The sequence below is a fragment of the Schistocerca cancellata genome, chromosome 5 (genome assembly GCF_023864275.1).
Source record: "Schistocerca cancellata isolate TAMUIC-IGC-003103 chromosome 5, iqSchCanc2.1, whole genome shotgun sequence".
Taxonomy (NCBI): Eukaryota; Metazoa; Arthropoda; class Insecta; order Orthoptera; family Acrididae; genus Schistocerca; species Schistocerca cancellata.
In genome coordinates this window covers 255,173,237-255,193,305 of record NC_064630.1, presented here as the reverse complement: position 1 = coordinate 255,193,305, position 20,069 = coordinate 255,173,237, and the positions used below count along the sequence as shown (strand labels likewise).

General features: G+C 37.6%; 1 protein-coding gene across 5 annotated transcripts in view; it reads right to left on the bottom strand.

Moving 5' to 3' along the window:
* LOC126188884 (FH1/FH2 domain-containing protein 3) overlaps window positions 1-20,069 on the bottom strand; it is a 637,930-nt gene that overhangs the window by 36,668 nt on the left and 581,193 nt on the right. For all 5 annotated transcript variants that reach the window (XM_049930556.1, XM_049930557.1, XM_049930558.1 and 2 more), the window contains 6 exons: window positions 13,774-13,893; window positions 12,507-12,781; window positions 8,749-8,823; window positions 8,275-8,467; window positions 8,035-8,167; window positions 1,047-1,214 (listed from right to left, as the gene is read on the bottom strand). In XM_049930556.1, coding sequence (XP_049786513.1) covers window positions 1,047-1,214; window positions 8,035-8,167; window positions 8,275-8,467; window positions 8,749-8,823; window positions 12,507-12,781; window positions 13,774-13,893 — 964 coding nt within the window. The remainder of the gene's footprint in view (window positions 1-1,046; window positions 1,215-8,034; window positions 8,168-8,274; window positions 8,468-8,748; window positions 8,824-12,506; window positions 12,782-13,773; window positions 13,894-20,069) is intronic.

Here is a 20,069-nt window from a genome sequence, read left to right as displayed (position 1 = left end):
CTCCCAGAGATAAGAAGACAAAATATAGATGTGAGAAAAATTGGTGAATAACACACAGAAACAGGTAAGTCTTCCAGGATGTTGAGCTGCGATAAACAAAGGCTGGAAGGCAAACTGACAGTAAACAACTTGTTTTCCAACAGCTCTATCTCGCTTCACCAAAAGTGAAATGTTTGTTCATTTGTCTCAGTTTGATATTTCACAGCCTGCAGTATGTTTTTGTTTCATCGTTATACTATATCTCTTCAGAAGAAGGAAACCCATCCAAACCAAGGACCTAAATTTAGACTTTCACATGTAAATGAAGAACTGTGGCACCTGCCATGGCACTGTCTCAAAAAGCAGGTTTTGAGTGTAATTATGTAACTCACCTTTAACATTAATGTTATTGAAGTATATTATTATTATTATTATTTATAATGTGCAGGAACATGCAGACAATATATCCAAAAATTGTAACCTTTTGTGGATGACAACAGATGACAACTATTTGACAAATAGCTACTTACTGTTAACTTATAACTTAAAGGACCAACATATTTACTACTGCAAAATTTTCAAGTAAGGTGCTTGCATTGCCTAAGTGCAGAAGCTAATCAGGGAACTAACTGCAACAATTTTAATACTGCCTAGGATGTTACTGAAATAGTCTCTAAACTTTTTCAAGTAACCCATGACTGAACAGGATAATTTTGCTAAGATGTTTCAAAAGAAGGTGATTGGATACTCTTTTTGGGTATCCTATCAGCTTCTTTTGAAACATAAACAAATTAGATAACGACTGAAAGATACTCAAATAAACTTTTTAGCTGTGTTTGTCAGAGAAAAGATGCAGTCAAAGCATTGGTGCAGAACAGACATGCAGTTGCTGGAAGGAAGAAAAAGTTACCCCAAACCCTGTCTCATGTAATATAAAGTGCAGGCAAGGAAACATATTTAGCCTAATCAAGTACTCTTGCTTTTGTTTCATCATGTAATTTGGAGTTCTTCTTCTCAGTCCTAAAATTTACTTTTAATGTGAGAGGAATATCAGCTGTTAGACTTACAGGATTTGCGATCAGCATTTCTGGTTCGTTTGCGTTCTCGTGGTGTTGTCCTTGTATTTGGTGCTTTGGTGGCAGTTTTCACAAGAGATTCCAAAATTTCATCATCTCCATCTGTCAGGTGACCATTCACTGTTGCATCGCCAGTTGAAGGACTCAGAGCATTTCGACCTGAAAAATTGTAGTCCTCTAGTGTATACCTACATTTTACTTATAGTCATCTAGTCTGCTTTTAAATTTTACGTTTAAACACATTGTGAGGCATATTCAACTATGGGACAAGTTATCAAACCATGTCTCACTGTAGTAATCTGGCAGTACCTCTCTTGGAAAACAGAAGAGAGTTAACAGCAGAGGTAAGTTGTGAGGCAGGTTGTGAATCATGCCTGGATAATTCGTTAGGCAAGAGTATTGTCAATGAAAGATACAGAGTCTGAAGCATTTGAATACCAATGGGTGTTCAAAGGAGGAGTGGCAGATTTTTAAAAATATTTCTAGTGTTGAAGTGGATTACTAATGTGGCTACAAAATTGTTCAGGGCAACTTTCACTGTATAGTAAGCCATATGAATGGTGATAATATGTCTGATATATTCCTTTAGACTATGAATAAAGGACAGAAAATATTAAACTCCTGAAGCTTAAGTTATTTTAATTATACTTATCTGGAAAGATATGTGTGAGACAGGAAGAGTGTTAGAGTTGATTTTTACGCACAAACAGTAGATAGCACAGACATCTCAGCTATAGAACATCACTGGAGAGGGTGAAATGATTTTTGATATTTACAAATGAAATGTTTATGCCCTACGGTATTAACATGGCCCTCATCAGATTATTCTGATATTGTTTTGGGCTCTGATTACTTGGGATTTAATTGCAGTGAGAACACACACAATGGTTACTTTTAGGCTAATTTTGCAAAAAAAGAAATGTAGAAAGTGGACTGCCAAAGGAAGAATTAAGTAGCAAAGGAGAGGAGCACTATTACAAGGGAAACAACTGTGTTTCTAAATGCTGTATGCTACATGATGGAATATAAGCATTATTTGTGGGTGGTGCTCCTGCTGTTACTGAAAAGTTTTCCCATTAATATGGAAGAACTATGGCAAGGAGATATTCAAGTATTTTATATTGAGACATTCTCCTCCATACACTTAATGCTATGTTCTTCAATATTCATATTTTGCAACAATTTGATTTATTCATGAGCCAGTTTTCAGCTTCTTGTGTCATTCTCTGATGAGAACTGTCTGTTGTAACTGCAGATAAAGTAACAATAGAATTCACATGAATTCTTAAAACACTTAAATGATCTTCTTAGTTATAATGATTTAGTTGGATATTAATTTTCATTGTTATCTTAGTTATAATGTGATGATAACAGGGGAGGGAGGGAGAGAGGGGGGGGGGGCAGGGAAGGAGGGAGGCAGGGCCAGTATCAAATAATACAGATGTCACAACATTGAAAATCTGAGGCTGATTGTACATACAATTTGTACAAGAAGAAGCTGCTACATTAAAAGGAAAAAAATGTAGTTGATCCTACCACTGTAACTGTTTAGCTTTCTTATTTATGAATAAATTTGAAATTTGCTTTATTTCAAAGTTTTCATGTCGACTATACTTTCTGTCTTTTTTTAGATGTATAGAGGAGATCACAGTGTACATCATAAGGATAATTTTTTTATAGTTAGAATGACACTCTGATCAGTTTTGATATGGTTAATTTGTTTACAAAAGGTCAAAGAAAGACTCATAAAAACAACGAGTTCAATTTTTTTCTTATGATTGGCAAGTTGTTGCCTGATTGTTAAAAAGGAGCTATTTTCAGTTTTGAGGCATTGCCTTCAAAATCTTAAGATTTGCATTTTCTTTATTGATAAATTTAAAAAAATCTGAGAATCAACTTCACAGCGCACATCACAATGGTGTGACATGGATTGTGCCTTCGTCATAATATATTCACATGAGTTCTTAAAACACTTAAATGATCTTCTTAGTCATGTGATGGTAACAGGGAGAGGGGGGGGGAGAAAGGGTGGGGGAGAAAGGGTGGGGGCAGGGAAGGATGGAGGCAGGGAAGGGGTCCCTAAATTATGGTAGGGAATGATGGACTCCCTGGGCCACATGAATTGAGTAAACTGATTCAAATGTTTCCAATATTCATTAACTGCTGAACCAGCAGCAACAAGAGGAAGGCATGATCAGTATACATGCAACAAAAGAATTCAAGCTACAGCATCACAAGCATCAAAGAAAGTATCAGGGATGCATGTCAGAAGTGGTAAACAGTCTGGTGGAGTGTTATGGGGAAGGGAAAAATTATAAAACAGGTTTGATTGTATGTATACTGTCTGTGTACACTATACGTAGCAGTGTAAAGTTCCAAAATGTCAGATTGGCACGGCTATATAGAACAAGCTCAGTCATTGGGAGTACTTCATATTTTATGCCCAAAGATGTTAAAATATCCATCCACAGGATGCCAGAACACAATTTGACTATTTTCTGATTGTTAATGATCCTAATTTAATGAGGCTCATATTTTTGCCAATGTGAGACAAAAAGATAATGGGCTGCCAGCAGTGGTAAAACCTATTGTTTCCTACGGTGGGGAAGAAGACATGGGTGAAGGATGAGTGAAGTTACGGGGCTGGGGCTCTTCCACCTTGCTCTTCCTCTGTTCTGTCTTACCTTCCATTCTTCTCTTCCATGTCATCTCCATCATCATCATCATCATCATCATCATCGTCATCATCATCATCATTATCATTACTATCTGCCCTGCACAAACTCTGTGATGCTGGTGGCTGTGTTATGTTCCTATCCCATGCACCTACTGTATATCCCTAGCGTGTTCCTATTCCTTCCACCTAATGTCTCTCCCTACTGCATTCCTATCTCGTGTTCCTTCAACTTCCTGCCTCTTCTTCCCACATTCCTATCCTGTGCATCTGCTTCTTTTCCCGCACCTGTCACTCACCTAATCCCTGCCTCTTCTTCCCACATTCCTATCCTGTGCATCTGCTTATTTTCCCACACCTGTCAGTCACCTAATCCATCCAAAAAACCCTTACGCCAATCAAGGTGGAGAACTGCAGTTCTGATGTGTGTGTGTGTGTGTGTGTGTGTGTGTGTGTGTGTGTGCAGGGGCGGTGGCAAGGGAGGGGGGGTGCCTATAGACCCCTCCCCCTCCTCACACTGGAACATCATATTACACTGGATAAAACGATTTCAGAAATCAGTGAATATATTACTTCAACAGACTCATTCATTATTTTTATAAATATGTAGAAATATAGGTTGCAATGCATTTCAAACAAATTTTAACAAAAGAATAAGAACAGCAAATAGCTTACTATGTAAACCAATAAATATCATTTAACTTAAAATGGGCATCTTATTATTTGGTAATACACATCTTTTACCCTGAACTCAAAAACAGTTACCAGAAACTACTTTAAGCAAAACCAAATTTTACCAATTTCTGAGCAGAGGACCCCAACTCTACTTTTGTTAAGCTATGTTCCATTCCCCCCAATCCCCCCCCCCCCCTCCCTTGAACAACTTCTAGAATTGCCTCTGTGTGTGTGTGTGTGTGTGTGTGTGTGTGTGTGTGTGTGTGTGTGTGCAGTATGCTAAGCTCTTGCTAATCTGGCCTTTCAGTAACTTGGCCCACATCCAGCCTGTAGTCACTCAAGCAGAAATGAAAAGCACAATAATGAATACTCACATGCAACAATGTTGTTAGTTAAATATAATGTTAAACAATGCTATACATATCTGAATCTGTAGCTTTCTTTAGGATTCAGCATCATGCTTCTGAAAGGAAACATGTTATGCTAGACCTTGAATGGAAACTCAAAATTAGTGATAAGTTGAACTGATATTCTTTGCAGAATGCCACTGCTGCCGAGTACAATGCTGGATAAGCAACCATTTATGACCAAACTTTAACAGATGAAGAGTTAATCGAAAGCATACAGAAAAGTTATGATGAAAGTGATGAAGAAGAGGACATAGGAGAAGAGAATGTGAAGAAATCTCACACTGCTGATGTTGGAGCTCCAGACGTAATTCTGGAGCACATTATGCAACAATCAGAAACATGCAGTACCAATGTAATTGTTTTAAAGCTGTTGCGTGATAAAGCATACTGCCATCACGTATAATTATTGTAGTGAAACTAAAGAGCCTAGTGTAGTTCAAAAAAGGATTTATGGGGAAGGTTGCAAAGTGCTCTGTTTCGTGTACATAACTTTAGATGAATCACTGCCTCTGCTGTTCTGTGGGTTGATATCTTCACTCCCAAAGTAATTTGGTGTATATACGCATCCACATACATATGTAACTATTAGCAGCTGATTTACAGAATCCTCTTAGCAGATTTTTGAACTTAATTAGCGGTAACAATTCTTTTTTCCTCCCTTCCCTGCTTATCCAATTACCTCCCTATGGCTCATACCATAGTGCACAATGAATTTTCTGAATCAGTAACCAGGGAATTTTCCTGTTAATTTAATTAGGGAACAATCTTTAACAAATGGATCAACCTGCACCGTTTACTTTAAGGTACACATCTCAACATGTCAATACTGTTTAGTGCAAAAGGTGGTTCATGCACATGAAAGATGCAGAAAATTATTAATACTTGCAGTCTATGGCTCTTGAAAGCTTATATTGTGTTAATTAATCAGTTTAATAATTCCTTGAAGTGCTATAACCTTCCCCCCACCTGCACTAGGAAATTTGGTTATTAAAATGAAAAATACATTTTACAATATTAGCTTTATAAACACCTGTCAATTTCCAAGTACAGATTAGAAGTATGTGAGAAGTCATTAGTGGTGTTAAAAAATGCTTTCATTGCACTTTACACATGCAACAAATATCTGCTGCTTCTGCATTTGCCACTATTATATAGACAAGCCACTATTATCTGGACAACTGAGAAACCTAATAAAGTAGATCAGCATTCAATAAACATGTGAGTGATTTTAAAGAGGTACAATACGGATCAACTGTAAGATATTGTAAAATGGTAACATCACCTTGAATCTCATACAAGCAGATTTTGAAATTTAATTCTATATAAGTGGCTACATATTACGATTCACGTTTTTATGCATTGGCAACATGCCATTTACAAGAATCAACTGGTCAATGGATGCGTAAGACCACCAGTAACCAAAGTGTATGGCTATGCCACTCATAATCTTCATAAGATGCATTTGCATAAGAAATCAGTCCTTGTGTTTTCACTTTCACTAATCAAGGGTCCAGACCCAACCTTGGCAGACACACCTCAGATGATAGGAACATGTTTATAAGTGGTTCACAGCTAACAGTTTAAGTCTTAATCTCAAAAAGACGCTTATTATGCAATTTCAAGCAATTCCTGGATAACAAGTAAAAATGGAGTCAATACATGGGTAAACTAATCAAGAAGCTCATTCCAGCCTTGCCCTTACAAGCATCTATCGTTGTGCTGACTAAAGACAAGGGTATTGGCTTATTTTGCATAATTTTACTGGCTGTTGTATTACAGAATTATCTTTTGGAGCAGTGCACCTGAATAAAGTGTTTGCTCAGCAGAAGTGGGCAGTATGAATATTGTGTAAAGCAGATAACCACAAATTTTGTAGAAGCTTTACTAAGGATCTTTGAATTCTTACACTCACTTCCCAATATATTTACTCCTTAATGATTTTTCTTACTGATAATGTAAATTAGTTTTTACTGAACTGTGATATGCATAGTCTTGATATAATACACAAAAATAATTTTCACGTAGACCTTGGCTATTTGTCCAGGGTTCAGAATGGAGGCACATACTCTGGTAGTAAGATATTTAACAAGCTCCTGTCCAACATAATGCAAAACATCAGGAACCTCTACCAATTCAAAAGGAAATTAAAACATATCTCTTTCTACAAATTATATGAGTAATTCAGGGATTGAAATATTTTGATCGGTAAATGGCAAGTTGCAGGATTCATTATAAAGCTATTTGACAAGTGATATTGTACCATAAGTAGGACTCATATTTATATATGTAAAAATATTTTATTAGAAAAACACCATTGTAATCAAGTAAATATTAAACTACTAATAGCAGTTAAACAGCAGCTAAATAATAAAACTAAGAACACAGCAGCTTTTTTTAAAAAGTAGCAGCTTTCTTACTAACTTACTCAAGTTTAGATGGTGTAAGTGAGTAAAGCATTAAGCAGTATAATGACAGATTACTGTTAATACAATATACAGATTAAATTTGCATGATGTGTTAGTCTCATGTTAATGTACACCTTGACTTGTTCCACATTCGTGAAGGTTCCCCTTTTTGATACTATCTACGGAACACAACAAATGAATGAGTTCTGGAAATGAAATGCTAAAAGTATTCAATCAATTTTGCTATTTTGGAAACAAATTAACTGATGATGGCTGAAGTAGAGCAGCTATAAAACGTAGACTGACAATAGAGAGAAAAGTGTTTCTGAAAAGAGAACTTTACTAATATAAAATATAATTTTATGTGTAAGGAAGTGTAGCCTTGTAAGAAAGTGAAATGTAAATGATAAGTAGTTCAGACAAGAAGATAATAGAAGATTCTGAAATGTGGTGCTACTAAAGAATGTTGAAAATTATATGGGAGTTCAAATAAATAATGAAGAGGCCATGAATCAAGTAGGATAAAAATGAAATTTGTGGCACAAATTGACTAAAAGAAGGGCTCCGTTGGTAGGACACATTCTGTGACATTAGTGAATCATTAGTTTGGCAGCAGAAATATGGAAGGTAAAAACTGTAATGAGAGAGAAAGATTAGAATACAATAAGCCAGTTCAAATGGATTTACTTTGGCACAGTTACTTAATGATAAAGAGGTTTGCACATGAGCTGCATCAAAACAGTCTTCAGACTGAAGACCGTGATGATGTCAATGAAAACAACAACATTTAAAAAAATTGGAGTTTCATAATGTACCTGCATCCTTCCTTTGTCGACGCCATGGCAGTGTTAAAGTGCCATGAACACTTTCTGCTTCAGAAACATCTCCACCCAACAGCTGCCGCAATTCAGCATCTGCACGATCCTCCTTTGTGCGAAACTTGCCAACCTATAAAACAAAAAAAGTTCTTAAGGTATTAAGTGACTACTTACACATGTACTCTTCATCATTTCCAGTTAATATCTGTAAGAGTAATGACTGTGTGTACATCATACCTCAGTAATCATCTTCCCACGTGTTTTGTTGCGTTCACGATGATTTGCTTTTTTCTCGAGTTGCTGCAGTACACGTTCTCGAGTAGTGCGATACTCAAGAGCAAACTCAGAAACAGTGCGGCAAAATTCATTTGGTCGTAAATCCTGCACTCGATGCATGGGAATCCCCAGCCATAGGAGAAATTTATGAAACCTTAAACACAAATATTTTTTTGTGTCATTCTTTCATAAGCTACATTATTACCAAGATTTCTGTTACAAAAAAATAATTGGTTCAACTTATACTGGTTTATTAGATGAATAAGTCTGTTCTTTAAAGAATTTTCGATAAATTGGCAACTGTAGGCATATCATCCAAATATGGAACACAAAATAATACTGCTAATTAGCTTCCAAAGAAAGATAAATGAAGTGAAGAACAAAACACACACACAAAATTGCATTGAAGTAATTGTTATAGTATTTATTACTAACCTGTTCATGACTCTTCTGTGCACTATCCCTAAAACAATAATCCTCTCAGCACAGTCTGCCAGAAAATCGGACATTCTGAAACAAACCAACTACCTTGTGACTCACCAACATATTTTAAATGAATAATTTTGAATAACAATGCAATAGACTTGAAATCACGTTAAGTGCAAATGTCAGTTAACGGGCATACTGAAGGAGCTTAAGCAAGTGCTTTTATCCATTTTAAATTTTCTTACATACACACACACACAAATTCTGATGTATCTGTGTTGATTATTAACTCTTAGTGTGATGACATAGCTGAAAACAATATAAAATTTAAAACTAAACAATGGAAAATCCGGGATGAAATGTAACAATATTATGAAAAGGAAAGGTGCTACTCACCTTATAGTGGAGATGCTGAGGCGCTGATACGCACAACAAAGAGACTGTCACAATAAAGCTTTCAGCCATTAAGGTCTTTGTCAACAATAGACACACACACACACACACACACACACACACACACACACACACGACTGCACTCTCAGGCAACTGAAACCACACTGAGTGCAGTTTCAGTTGCCTGAGACTGCAGTCGTGTGCGTGAGCTGTGTTTGCGCTGGCACGTGCACACATTTGTGTGTGTGTGTGTGTGTGTGTGTGTGTGTATCATATATTGCAAGATGCTTATTTTTTTGAGTCAAGGCCTAGGAGACAACATAGTGCAGTCAATGATGGTACACCTTGCCAAAGCAAATGATACAAAACCTGAAGACTTCGAACCAAAAGATGCTCCAGTTTAGGTAAGTCATGTGACTAGGGCCTCCCATCAGGTAGACCATTTGCCGGGTGCAAGTCTTTCGATTTGATGCCACTTCGGCGACTTGCATGTCAAATTTAGCTAAGCGAAGGCTATGTAAAGAGCTCACCTGATTTAAATTTCTGTCTCTATTCATTATAGTTACAGCAGACACAATGCAAATGAGTTTTTATGTAAGATATATGATAACTCTGTCACAAGTGGTAAAAATTAGTTAACTTGTCAGTGTAAATAGAAATGAAGTGCCATGCTTCTTGACAGAGTGTAGGGGAATGATGCAGGAGACCCGCAACGCCATACTAGGCAAGGTCCTGATGGAGGTGGTTTGCCGTTGTCTTCCTCCGACTGTAATGGGGATGAATGATGATGATGATAATGAAGACGACACAACAACACGAAGTCATCTTGGGGCAAGTGAAAATCCCTGACCCCGCCGGGAGTTGAACCCAGAACCCCAGGCTCGGGAAGCGAGAACGCTACCGCAAGTCCATGAGTTGCAGAAAACTTGCCAGCAATTGCCATTTAAAATAAGACAGCCAGTTTTGCATTTCTTAATGTAGCCGTTTTTCCTATAAACTTGTTTCGAATTTGTTCGTATTCATATTACATCTTATTGTGCTGGTGTCCTTTGCCCTATACTTCTGGGGCAGGGAGATGGAGGGGTATCAGTATAGGAGTGGGGGAAGACATGTGCTACCTGTGGAAGCATGTAGGGACATGGTGGGAACAGGACAGTAGGCTGCTAGATGCAGCATCGGGAGAATGTGTTGGGGTCAGGTAGGAAGGCCAAGGGAAAATGGAGAGAAGTACAAGAGGAAAGACTATACATGTGCACTGGAGGGATAGAAGGCACATGTAGGGCTGGAGTGGGAACAGGGAAGGAGATAGGCAGGTGAAGGACAGGGGCTAATGATGGATGAGGCAAGGCAGGATAAAGGAACGAAGGATATGTCACAGGAGTGTTCCCATCTGTGCAGTTATTCAGAAAAGTTGGTGTTGGTGGGCAGAATCTAGATGGTACAGGCAGTGGAGCAATATCTGAAGATTTGACTTCACCTTAAGACAATGGTGAGTTATTCATGTGTGAATGTGTGTATGTGTGTGTGTGTGTGTGTGTGTGTGTGTGTGTGTTTTGCCTGTGTCTGATGAAGGGATTAGTCCAACAATATAGGAAAAGACAGATTGCTACTTGCTGTGAAGATGACATATTAAGTTGCAGACAGGCACAATTAAAATACATGTACACTCAAGCTTTCAGCCATGGCCTTTATCAGAAAAAGAAAGAGAAAAACACACCACTCATACACACAAGCAAGCACACCTCATGCACACATGAAGGGTACTTTGGACCGGACTGCATTCTGGTCTGAGCTGCCGAAGTTGGCGGTCATGTATGTATGAGGAGTGCTTGCTTGTGTGAACGAATCATGTGTGTTCTCTTTCTTTTTATAACAAAGGCTGTGGCTGAAAGCTTACGTGTAAGTATCTTTTTACTGTGCTGACTGCATCTTACGTGTCATCTTTACGGTATGTAGCAATCTATCTTTTCCGATATTGTTGACAGTTCAACCTGGAGTTTCCATTATTTGAAGGATTTTCCCGATAAATAATAACATCTTCCAGCCTTCTTTCAATGTGCTTATCTAACACCTCAATGCCTCTTCTATGCGTTGAGTAGCAATCTATCCTTTTCTGATTGTTATTATTTCATCCCAGATTTTTCTTAGTACAGTACTCTGCATGTCACAAAATTGGTTTTATTAATGCTGAAACTTATGATAGCTGACAATATCGAGCAACAAAGACAGTTATTGGTAACAAAGACAAACAGTTAAAAATAAAATTTAAAAACGAATCAAAAGATCCCCCCTCCCCCCTCCCCCGTACTGTGGTATGGAGCAAAGTTGATGTTCTAACTCATCCCAAAGATGTTCCACCGGCTAAGTTGGGACTCCGGGCAGTCCAGCCCAATTCAGGAATGTTACTGTTCACAAACCATTGCCTCACAGATGTTGCTTTACGACACAGTGCATTGTCATGTTGATACAAAAAAATCATCATCTCTGAAATATTCCTATACTGTACAGAGCACACAATGCTGTAAAAGTGATTACATCTTTTTAAATTTGGCATTTTCTTAAGCACAATGAGGGAACCCTAACTACGACAAACGCCCTCACCATTGTTAACACCACCTCTTCCATACTTCATTGTTGGCACTACACATGACAGTAGATAATATTGTCCAGGAATCTGTCAAACAGAAAACCATCCATCAGATTGGCACAGGATATAGCATGATTCATCCCTCCAATCACTTGTTACATTGTCTACTGTCCAGTGGCATCATTCTTTAGGCCAGTTCAAACATCACTCAGTACTGTCTCCAGAAATGTCTGGCTTATGAAGAGCAGCTCAGTCATTATACCCAATACTTTTTAATCCCCTACAAGTGATCACTGTGGTAGCTGGACTGCTGGTAGCTCTCTGGAAATACTGAGGAATTCCTTCTGCTGAGTGCCTGGTCTTGGTACAGTTGTAGTTGTTCCTTCACATTTCCACTTCACAATCATATCATGAACAGTCTGAAATATGATCTGATGGATCTTTTACTAAGGTGACATCCAATGATTGGTCCTCTTTTGAAGTTACTGAACTCTCCTGACTTACTTAATTTGAAGTTACTGCTTCTCTACTGACAACACAATACTCCCTGTTTCCTTTTCAATGGCAGATTCACCTCTCATTACATCTAGTCATCAGTTCCATGTTAAATAGGGGTGTCTTGATACTTTTGATCAGATAATGTACTTACAAACAAAGCTAATATGGAATCAGTAATATTTACAGCAGATGATAAAACATAACTATGGCATGAAGTGTGTAAACTGGGAAGTAAAGGAGAGTAAAAGAAAGCTAAGTAAACTCATAAAACTGACTACAGATAACTTACTTTGTCTTCATAGTGAAGCCATCATGCTTTGCAATAACTTTTAGATGGTCCCAAGAGGCTTTGCACTCTTGCTCCATTTTCTGAATGTTGGCAGCAAGCTCATCAAAATCAACTTTCGATGCACGTGTAACAGCACCAATCTCTGAATACAAGTCTGTTGAATCTGGAAATTTTTCCATAACCATATGACAAAGGTGGTGCAGCAGAGAGTGTTTATGCACTGTGTCCTTTACTTCTGGAACCTTTGCCAAATATTCTATCTGAAATCCTTTCACCTGAACAAAAATTAAATGTAGGATTTCAGTTGCACTGTGGGCCTTTGAGAATTTCATATCAAAAAGAGTACATAACCACATTAAAGAGAGCTATTTAAGCAGACTGTTCAGTGTTGATACTCACAAAAAACAAACAATGAAAAATTTCACATGCAATATTTTCATACAGATCTCTATAAAATAAGAGCCTTTACATTGCTGATGATCTATCACTTTCAGTGAAGTATAAGTCACTCAAAAAAACTATAGCATATAGGTTAGGATGGATACAAGCAGAGGCTGGAAACTGACAATACTGTCTAAGCAAATCTCATCTGTGACATTTTTTACCCTATTTTGGAGAATCATACAATATGGGAAACTGAAAGGTTAACTGTTTATTTCATTTATCATAATTTAAAATGATTTATGTTTCTTTGGCAAAATATATGTTACAATAACGAATAAAAAGGTCCACAAACATTAGAGCTTTTGCCATCAAATATTATCCAGTGTGTTAATGGTTAATTTGGAAAGAGAAATAGAAGTTTTGCAAAACAATACAATAATTCAGAAAAAATACATTTTTACAAGATGCTAACCACAGAAAACTATTAGCATGAGCTCTTGACTACTTTTACAGCTGATGCTGCTGCACTATTAAGTGCAGAAATAATATGTTTCACACCATGATGATTTCTTGTAATCAAAAGTAACAATATACAATAAAATACAAGTTCCCAATAATTAACCTAATAAAAAACTCTTTTTTTACGTTGTGATGCCACTTAGAATAATTTAAAAGAATACGTGGCTTGTTCCTTAGCTTTAAGCCTACACTCAAAAGCTACAATATAAATAAAGTCTGAACCTCAAACATTTCATCCTCTGACCCTATTAGCTATGTCAATTTTTAAGTAGTATTCAGATATCAGTCAAGATTTTATACTTCAATTCAAAACAGTTTATTAAAGAATGTGTATTATATACATTTCTCAGTGTGTTCATCTTACCTCACTTCCATTTAGAAAAATACCAATTGAAAGCAAGGTACTAAGAATACCACGGAATGTTTTGTTGGATTTAAGAGTCTCCATTCCTTGCTTAAGATCCATGAGAGGTTCTGCTACTTCCTGTAGGTTAAGAAATTGAAATCAATTTATGACTTTATTGCAAGGAATTACAATAGACAGAAATATTTCAAAGATGGGTGATGAAATACTTCAATAAAACAAAATGATCTGAGATTTAGCTACACAGGCAAATAACACATACACGTTTGAAAAATATCAGTCTCTATTAAATAAATACAAACACTATGTTCCAATGACACAATAATCTATTTTTACTGCAGCTACAACATATAAAGCTACATTGGGAAAATAGTTTTCAATCCCAAGCATGTATTGCTATGTGAAACATAAAATTATTGCTCCTTCATTTCCTAATTATGTTCTGTTCAAATGTCAATCTTCACTCACGTCTTTCCTGAAATCTGAAATCAGGTAATCTTTTTCCTGTTCTCTCAGAAGTAATTTCTTCAGCTCTTGAAACTACCATAATTCAGACAAATACCCTGTCACACTTATTGTATATATGATTCTATATTCTCTGGATGACTCCCCCCCCCCCTTATCCAAACTACCTTTTTAGCAATCATTCAGCACCTTAGAAAGAAGGTTGAAACTAGAATTTCTGTTTATATACAGTCTGCAAGTTACTGCTGTGGAGGTCCCTTCCCTTACTTCTGTCAATTTTTTACCAGACCTGAAGACAAACAACTGCCACAGGCATCCCTGGCCAGTTTAAGTTTCTGCATGGCCGCAGTATGTCACTTTGATCTGTAATTGACACAAAGACTGCAAGAATGCGGCCAGTGTACTGTGGGAGAAGAGAACAAAGCTCGGCTCCCATTGTACAGGAAAGGGTAGCAAGAACCAGTTGTCACCACCAACCATTAAAGTAGCAACACTTTTAGTGATCTTTAATTGCTGATCAATGATGACAAAAGTTATCTGATGTACCAAGGAATTCCCAGAAAATCTGGAGAAAGTATTGAAATGAGCTAGATCCAAAGGGCACTCTGAGATAGGAGGTAGTCACAATGTTGCACAAAGAATGAACTGGATTCAGATGGCATCCAGAATGATAAGCAATATTACTTTGGCATAATTCAATGAACAGTTATGGTATCAGAAGTAGTCATAGGGCAGCTAAAATAATTAGACTAGTTTGATTCTCTTGGGGCCAACTGTATAATCATTACTTACCGGAGATCAACTCTGGTCTTACTTCGAAAAATGAATCTAGTTCACAAATTCGCTATATTATATGAGACTCAAACTGTCTCAGCTGAATGAGATTCAGTGTTCATTAGAATTAGCATAAGACATGGTTGGCTCACTAAGTCAGCCAATGACACAATTATCATGCTTTGATCACAAATATAACTGAGCTTTGTAGGTACACAGTATTTATTGTTGTAGTTTTTGTGTCATTAAGATAGAAGAAAATAGATGGAAGATACTAGTCAAACTTCCTCAAAAAATTACCCCAAAGTTGAGGAACAGTGAGATAGTCAGGATATCCATAAAATAAATGAAATGAAACAACATAATTTTCGCTGCTTAATACTTCTGAACATTGAACACTGCTCACCACAGTGGCTGAGAACACTAGGAAAGCAGCATGTGGCATATTCAGGAAATCTGGTTTCAAGGCTTAGTGCTCTCATAATTATCTTTATAACAATATTGTACAAAAAAGTCATTCAGCAGCTAATAATTCATGGCCATCAGGCACTGGATGTTAGAATGGTGTGGCCGATATGACTGCAAACATAAATGTAGAGTGTAGACAACTGTGTTATCACGTAAGGCTTTCAGCTGTTTGTTAAATCTGATGCAAATGCACATATTATAGATTGCTGGTCATGGATTTTGGTAGTTTTCTATGCGGCTGAAGGTTTCACTAGCTTTCATGTTTTAAAGTCATTGTTATTCAACACTACAGAAGCTGTGGGCACAAAGAGTACACATTTGCACTGTCTGGTCCAGTACAGCTGTCATTAACACAAAGGTTGGTTTGACCACCACAGTGATGTACTGTGCATGATTCTTTTGGAGGTGGTGTACCCTTAGCTTCCTCACACCTTTGAACAGACACACAGATATAAGGACCTACTGTTTAACATGGACTCTGATCTATTATGGAACTCAGCATGATCCTAGTTCATGGTGAATAACTGAGTGTAGTTCAATCTGAGTCCATTTTTTCTAACAATCTAAAATCATACAATTGACTCTTATTGACTATGAGTTACGTTGAGTGATAACCCATATTTAGAAACCTTGTGTAAAAAAGTTGTTGAACATGTTAAGACAGCATAATTTCCATAATGTGAATGCAGAGCCTACAAGACTAAAAGCACATTTTGATGATGTTTTTGTTAACTGTCCTCATGTTATGTGTTCTTCCAAGGTGAATGGTTAATTTTCTCAGATCAGACCTTAGTCTAACAAAATATAACATGGGAAAACTAATATGCTCGCTCGGAGTAACAAACAGGCTGGGATTATTTTTAAGAGGTAATTCAACCCTCAAATTAGTTTACAAAACCTTCCAGAATTATTTAATACTTTGATATTTAGTTTATGGCTCATGTACTGAAGGTAGCCATTGTCCACATTGCATTTATACCCCTGTGAGCACATTTCAGTTTTAAGCAAGCAGCCTATAAAATTCAGCCAGTGATTAAAACAAAGACACTAAATACATGAATTGATACATTTAAATAGCTGAAATCAAGACAATTCTGACAAATCTCAATTTATTCACAATCGATCAGATCATTTTGAGTGCTGGCTCAACACAGGATATATTGATGCAAAGATATAAAATGAAATAATTAAGATCTTATGATATCAAGTAACATATAGAATCTATTCAAGATAGTCATACTAAGAACAATTAAATTGATTATACGTCTAGCAGTCGATGTACAGCAGTTTTCAGGCAGTACGCACAAATCTAACATCGCTGAATAAAACACTCAGTCTCTAACTCTCAGCTTAAATGTTAAATCACTGACTCTTGAAAATGCATTACTTGACATACGTCAACAGTTCATATGTGACCAACATGCATTTGATCACAAAAGAGTCATTTATGCTTAACAGTTTAACTATATGAACTGAAAATTGTTTGGCAGAAATCTTTAAATGTTCTTTCATTTCATTCATAGCTGCTATAAAGTTCATTTATTATTGTTATTATTATTACATTAGAATTGACACACACTGTTATTCCTATTTTTAATCATTACATCTTCAGCATTGACACACATTAGTTAAGACTCTTACTTTATTTACTCCTGCTGTTTCCACACTGCATTACTCTAATGTCTTATTTTGTAATACTAATTTTCAACTTTTCTTACAATAAAAGTACTATCAAATCTTATCATTATCATAAATGCATAAATTAGACTGCTTTTTGGTGGATGATTTGTCTGGCACACAGGATTAGTACAAGGTGCCCAAAATTAAATTTCCAGTTTCAAAGTGCTGAACAAAGAAAAGCACTTCTCAGAATATCAAATTTGAACAGAATATTACTGACATGGGGGCAAACACCATGGGAAAAAAATTGACAATAGATGGCACTGTCAGTGTCAGAATATGCATATCAACAGATGCACGTCACACAGCTATTTCTCAGTTTGTGCCGAGATGCCGCACATCACATTCTCCATGAAGGATCATGCGCTGCTGGTATAGCTCCTTTACAAGAATGGTGACTGGACATCAGTAGCCCTGCAAACATTCTGGACACTCAACAAGCACTGGTGCGATATCTGCTAAGGATCAGGAGGAAATGATTACAAAATTTGAAAAGACAAGCTCTTTTGATGTGCAATGTGGCAGAGGGAAGAAAGAAGCAGATCAACATCCATCAAAGATGTAACATAAACACCACAGGAGAGGTCACGCAGCGGTGTGCAAACATGCAATGCACGGGGAATTGCCTGAACATTGGACACGCCTGTGAGCACAACGCATAAAATCCTATGAAATATCTTGCAACGCTAACCATTCAAAATCACCCACATTCCGAAGTTGCTTCCTGCTGACATGCCAACAAAACAAATGTTCACTATGGAATTTCTTGCTTGCATGGAACTGGACAATGAATGGACATGAAACATTCTTAGCCACTGCGCCACCTCGCTCGGTCACGTAGTCTGATTAACGAGATAATGACATTATGATGTCAGTTATAAATCACTATTGCACTTACTTGATACTGAGCTGTTACCTGACAAAAGAACTGAACAAAAGTTATATAATGACTACCAGAGAAAAAATTACTTCTAGCAGTGTAAATAGCGGAGTCATTCAGGCTTTATTATGAAGTAATCTGCTGGTAGTTTACACATGTAGTATGCAACAGTAACAATTGTTTAGTTTTAAGAGCTTTCACTAAAAATGGACTATACAGATAAATGCAGAGGCAGTAATTCAACCCTCAATGCCAAAAATGGAAATATGACATGAATCTCTTTTTTAAAAAATGGCATTAACAGGTACAAGGATGAAGATTTTTGTCTTGTCAGTGTTTGCATATGTAAGTAGTAAGAAAGATGCAATTACTTTCAAATACTAGTTTGATAAATAGAAAGCAGGATGTATGAATCTCTTTGCGGTCTTACTGATTTCACTTGTGGGAACGTTAGCATCACTAACCAGAGAAAACGACTTGCAGTCTTACCTCTGACAGTGAAAGGGAGCAGTTCACTCTATGACCCACGTGTGTTATGCCATGTATTCTTGTATATATTGAGTTTCTATAAAATAAAGTGTGTTGTGTACTTCGTACCACTGTGTCACCTATCATTCACTATCACTACATACCAGAGTTTCACATTGGTGACCCCGAACTTTGACTGAATGCCAAAATAGTGCAAATTTGCATCATGACAATTGACCATCACACCCCCATTGTGTTACGCCAAATGCGAATTTCATTGAACTCTTGCACCCCTTGCTATTGACACACATGAACAGTACTCCACATGTTGGCCAAGTGATTAAAAGTGACAGTGACACTTCTCACATTGCAGCCTGTTTCCAAATTGCAGGCATACAACAATGCAATGCAACTGACAATCTGCTTATTGACTTTCTTACAGGCTCTACCAATGCAACATCTACCCCTGCATTCCATCAACATTTTCACAATCTGCACTATTGATCCATGCTGATCATGTTGTGGTGTCATTATAGTATGCACTGGACATGTGTACGCCAATATGCATGCTGTCTCACCTGCACTGCATGGCGAACTGTCCAGCCTCCAATCCACTCGTCTGCATTACTGGCCACAGCTTACCTGCAGTTCTCCCCATGCTGTGCAGCTATATTCAAACCACATTACTGACGTGAATAGGACTCACACTACCACCAGTCCATACAGATAACCTGAACCTGCGGTTCACAGTCGTCAAAAGCATGTTTACCTCAAACACCATCATCACAGACAACACAAAGTACATCACTCTACTCAGCAAGTTTGGCTCCCACACTGAGATTATCTACAATGTCATCCTGACACTGTTGTCTATGGACAAGCATAGGACTGCCAAAACAACACTCTTATGATGCTTCTCCCTAACTCAGAAAGAGCAACTCTGCCAGGTACCTTACAATGAATATTTACAGGATGGGACTCTTCTGAACTGTGGCAGCATCTTCACAGCGAAATAGACCTGTGCATCATGCCCAACAAGATGCTGTGGATAATCTGGATTGTCAAGCCCCCATCCCAGATGCAGACAGCTTTACTTGCCACTAGTAACCAGACTCCTGACATCCATCTGTCCCTGACTGACTGCATTTTCACCATTTACCAACACAGGCACAGCATCAACAAAGCTCCCAACAATGGTGTGGGTATGCACACTGCACTGCCAATGCACAAGCTCCTGCAGCCACTGACAATCACTGAGCGCTCCCAGCTCCAAACAATGCTGACGTCACAGTGGCCACCGCCCCTGTGTTTACAAAACAAACTCAGCTGTAGCTGTCACTCTGATATATCGGCAGCCATACGCTCGCAGTCTCACCTCTGTTGGTACCACACTCGCTTTGGTGACACCGCAGGCCCTGTTATGAACCTTGTAGCTACCCAACTCACCTCATGGCCTGCAAGATGCACCCCAAACCATGAACAAAGCATAAGCTACCTCAACACATGCAAAGTCACCACATGCCCACCAGCTTCTGATGTCGCTCTGAACAACCATCTGTAT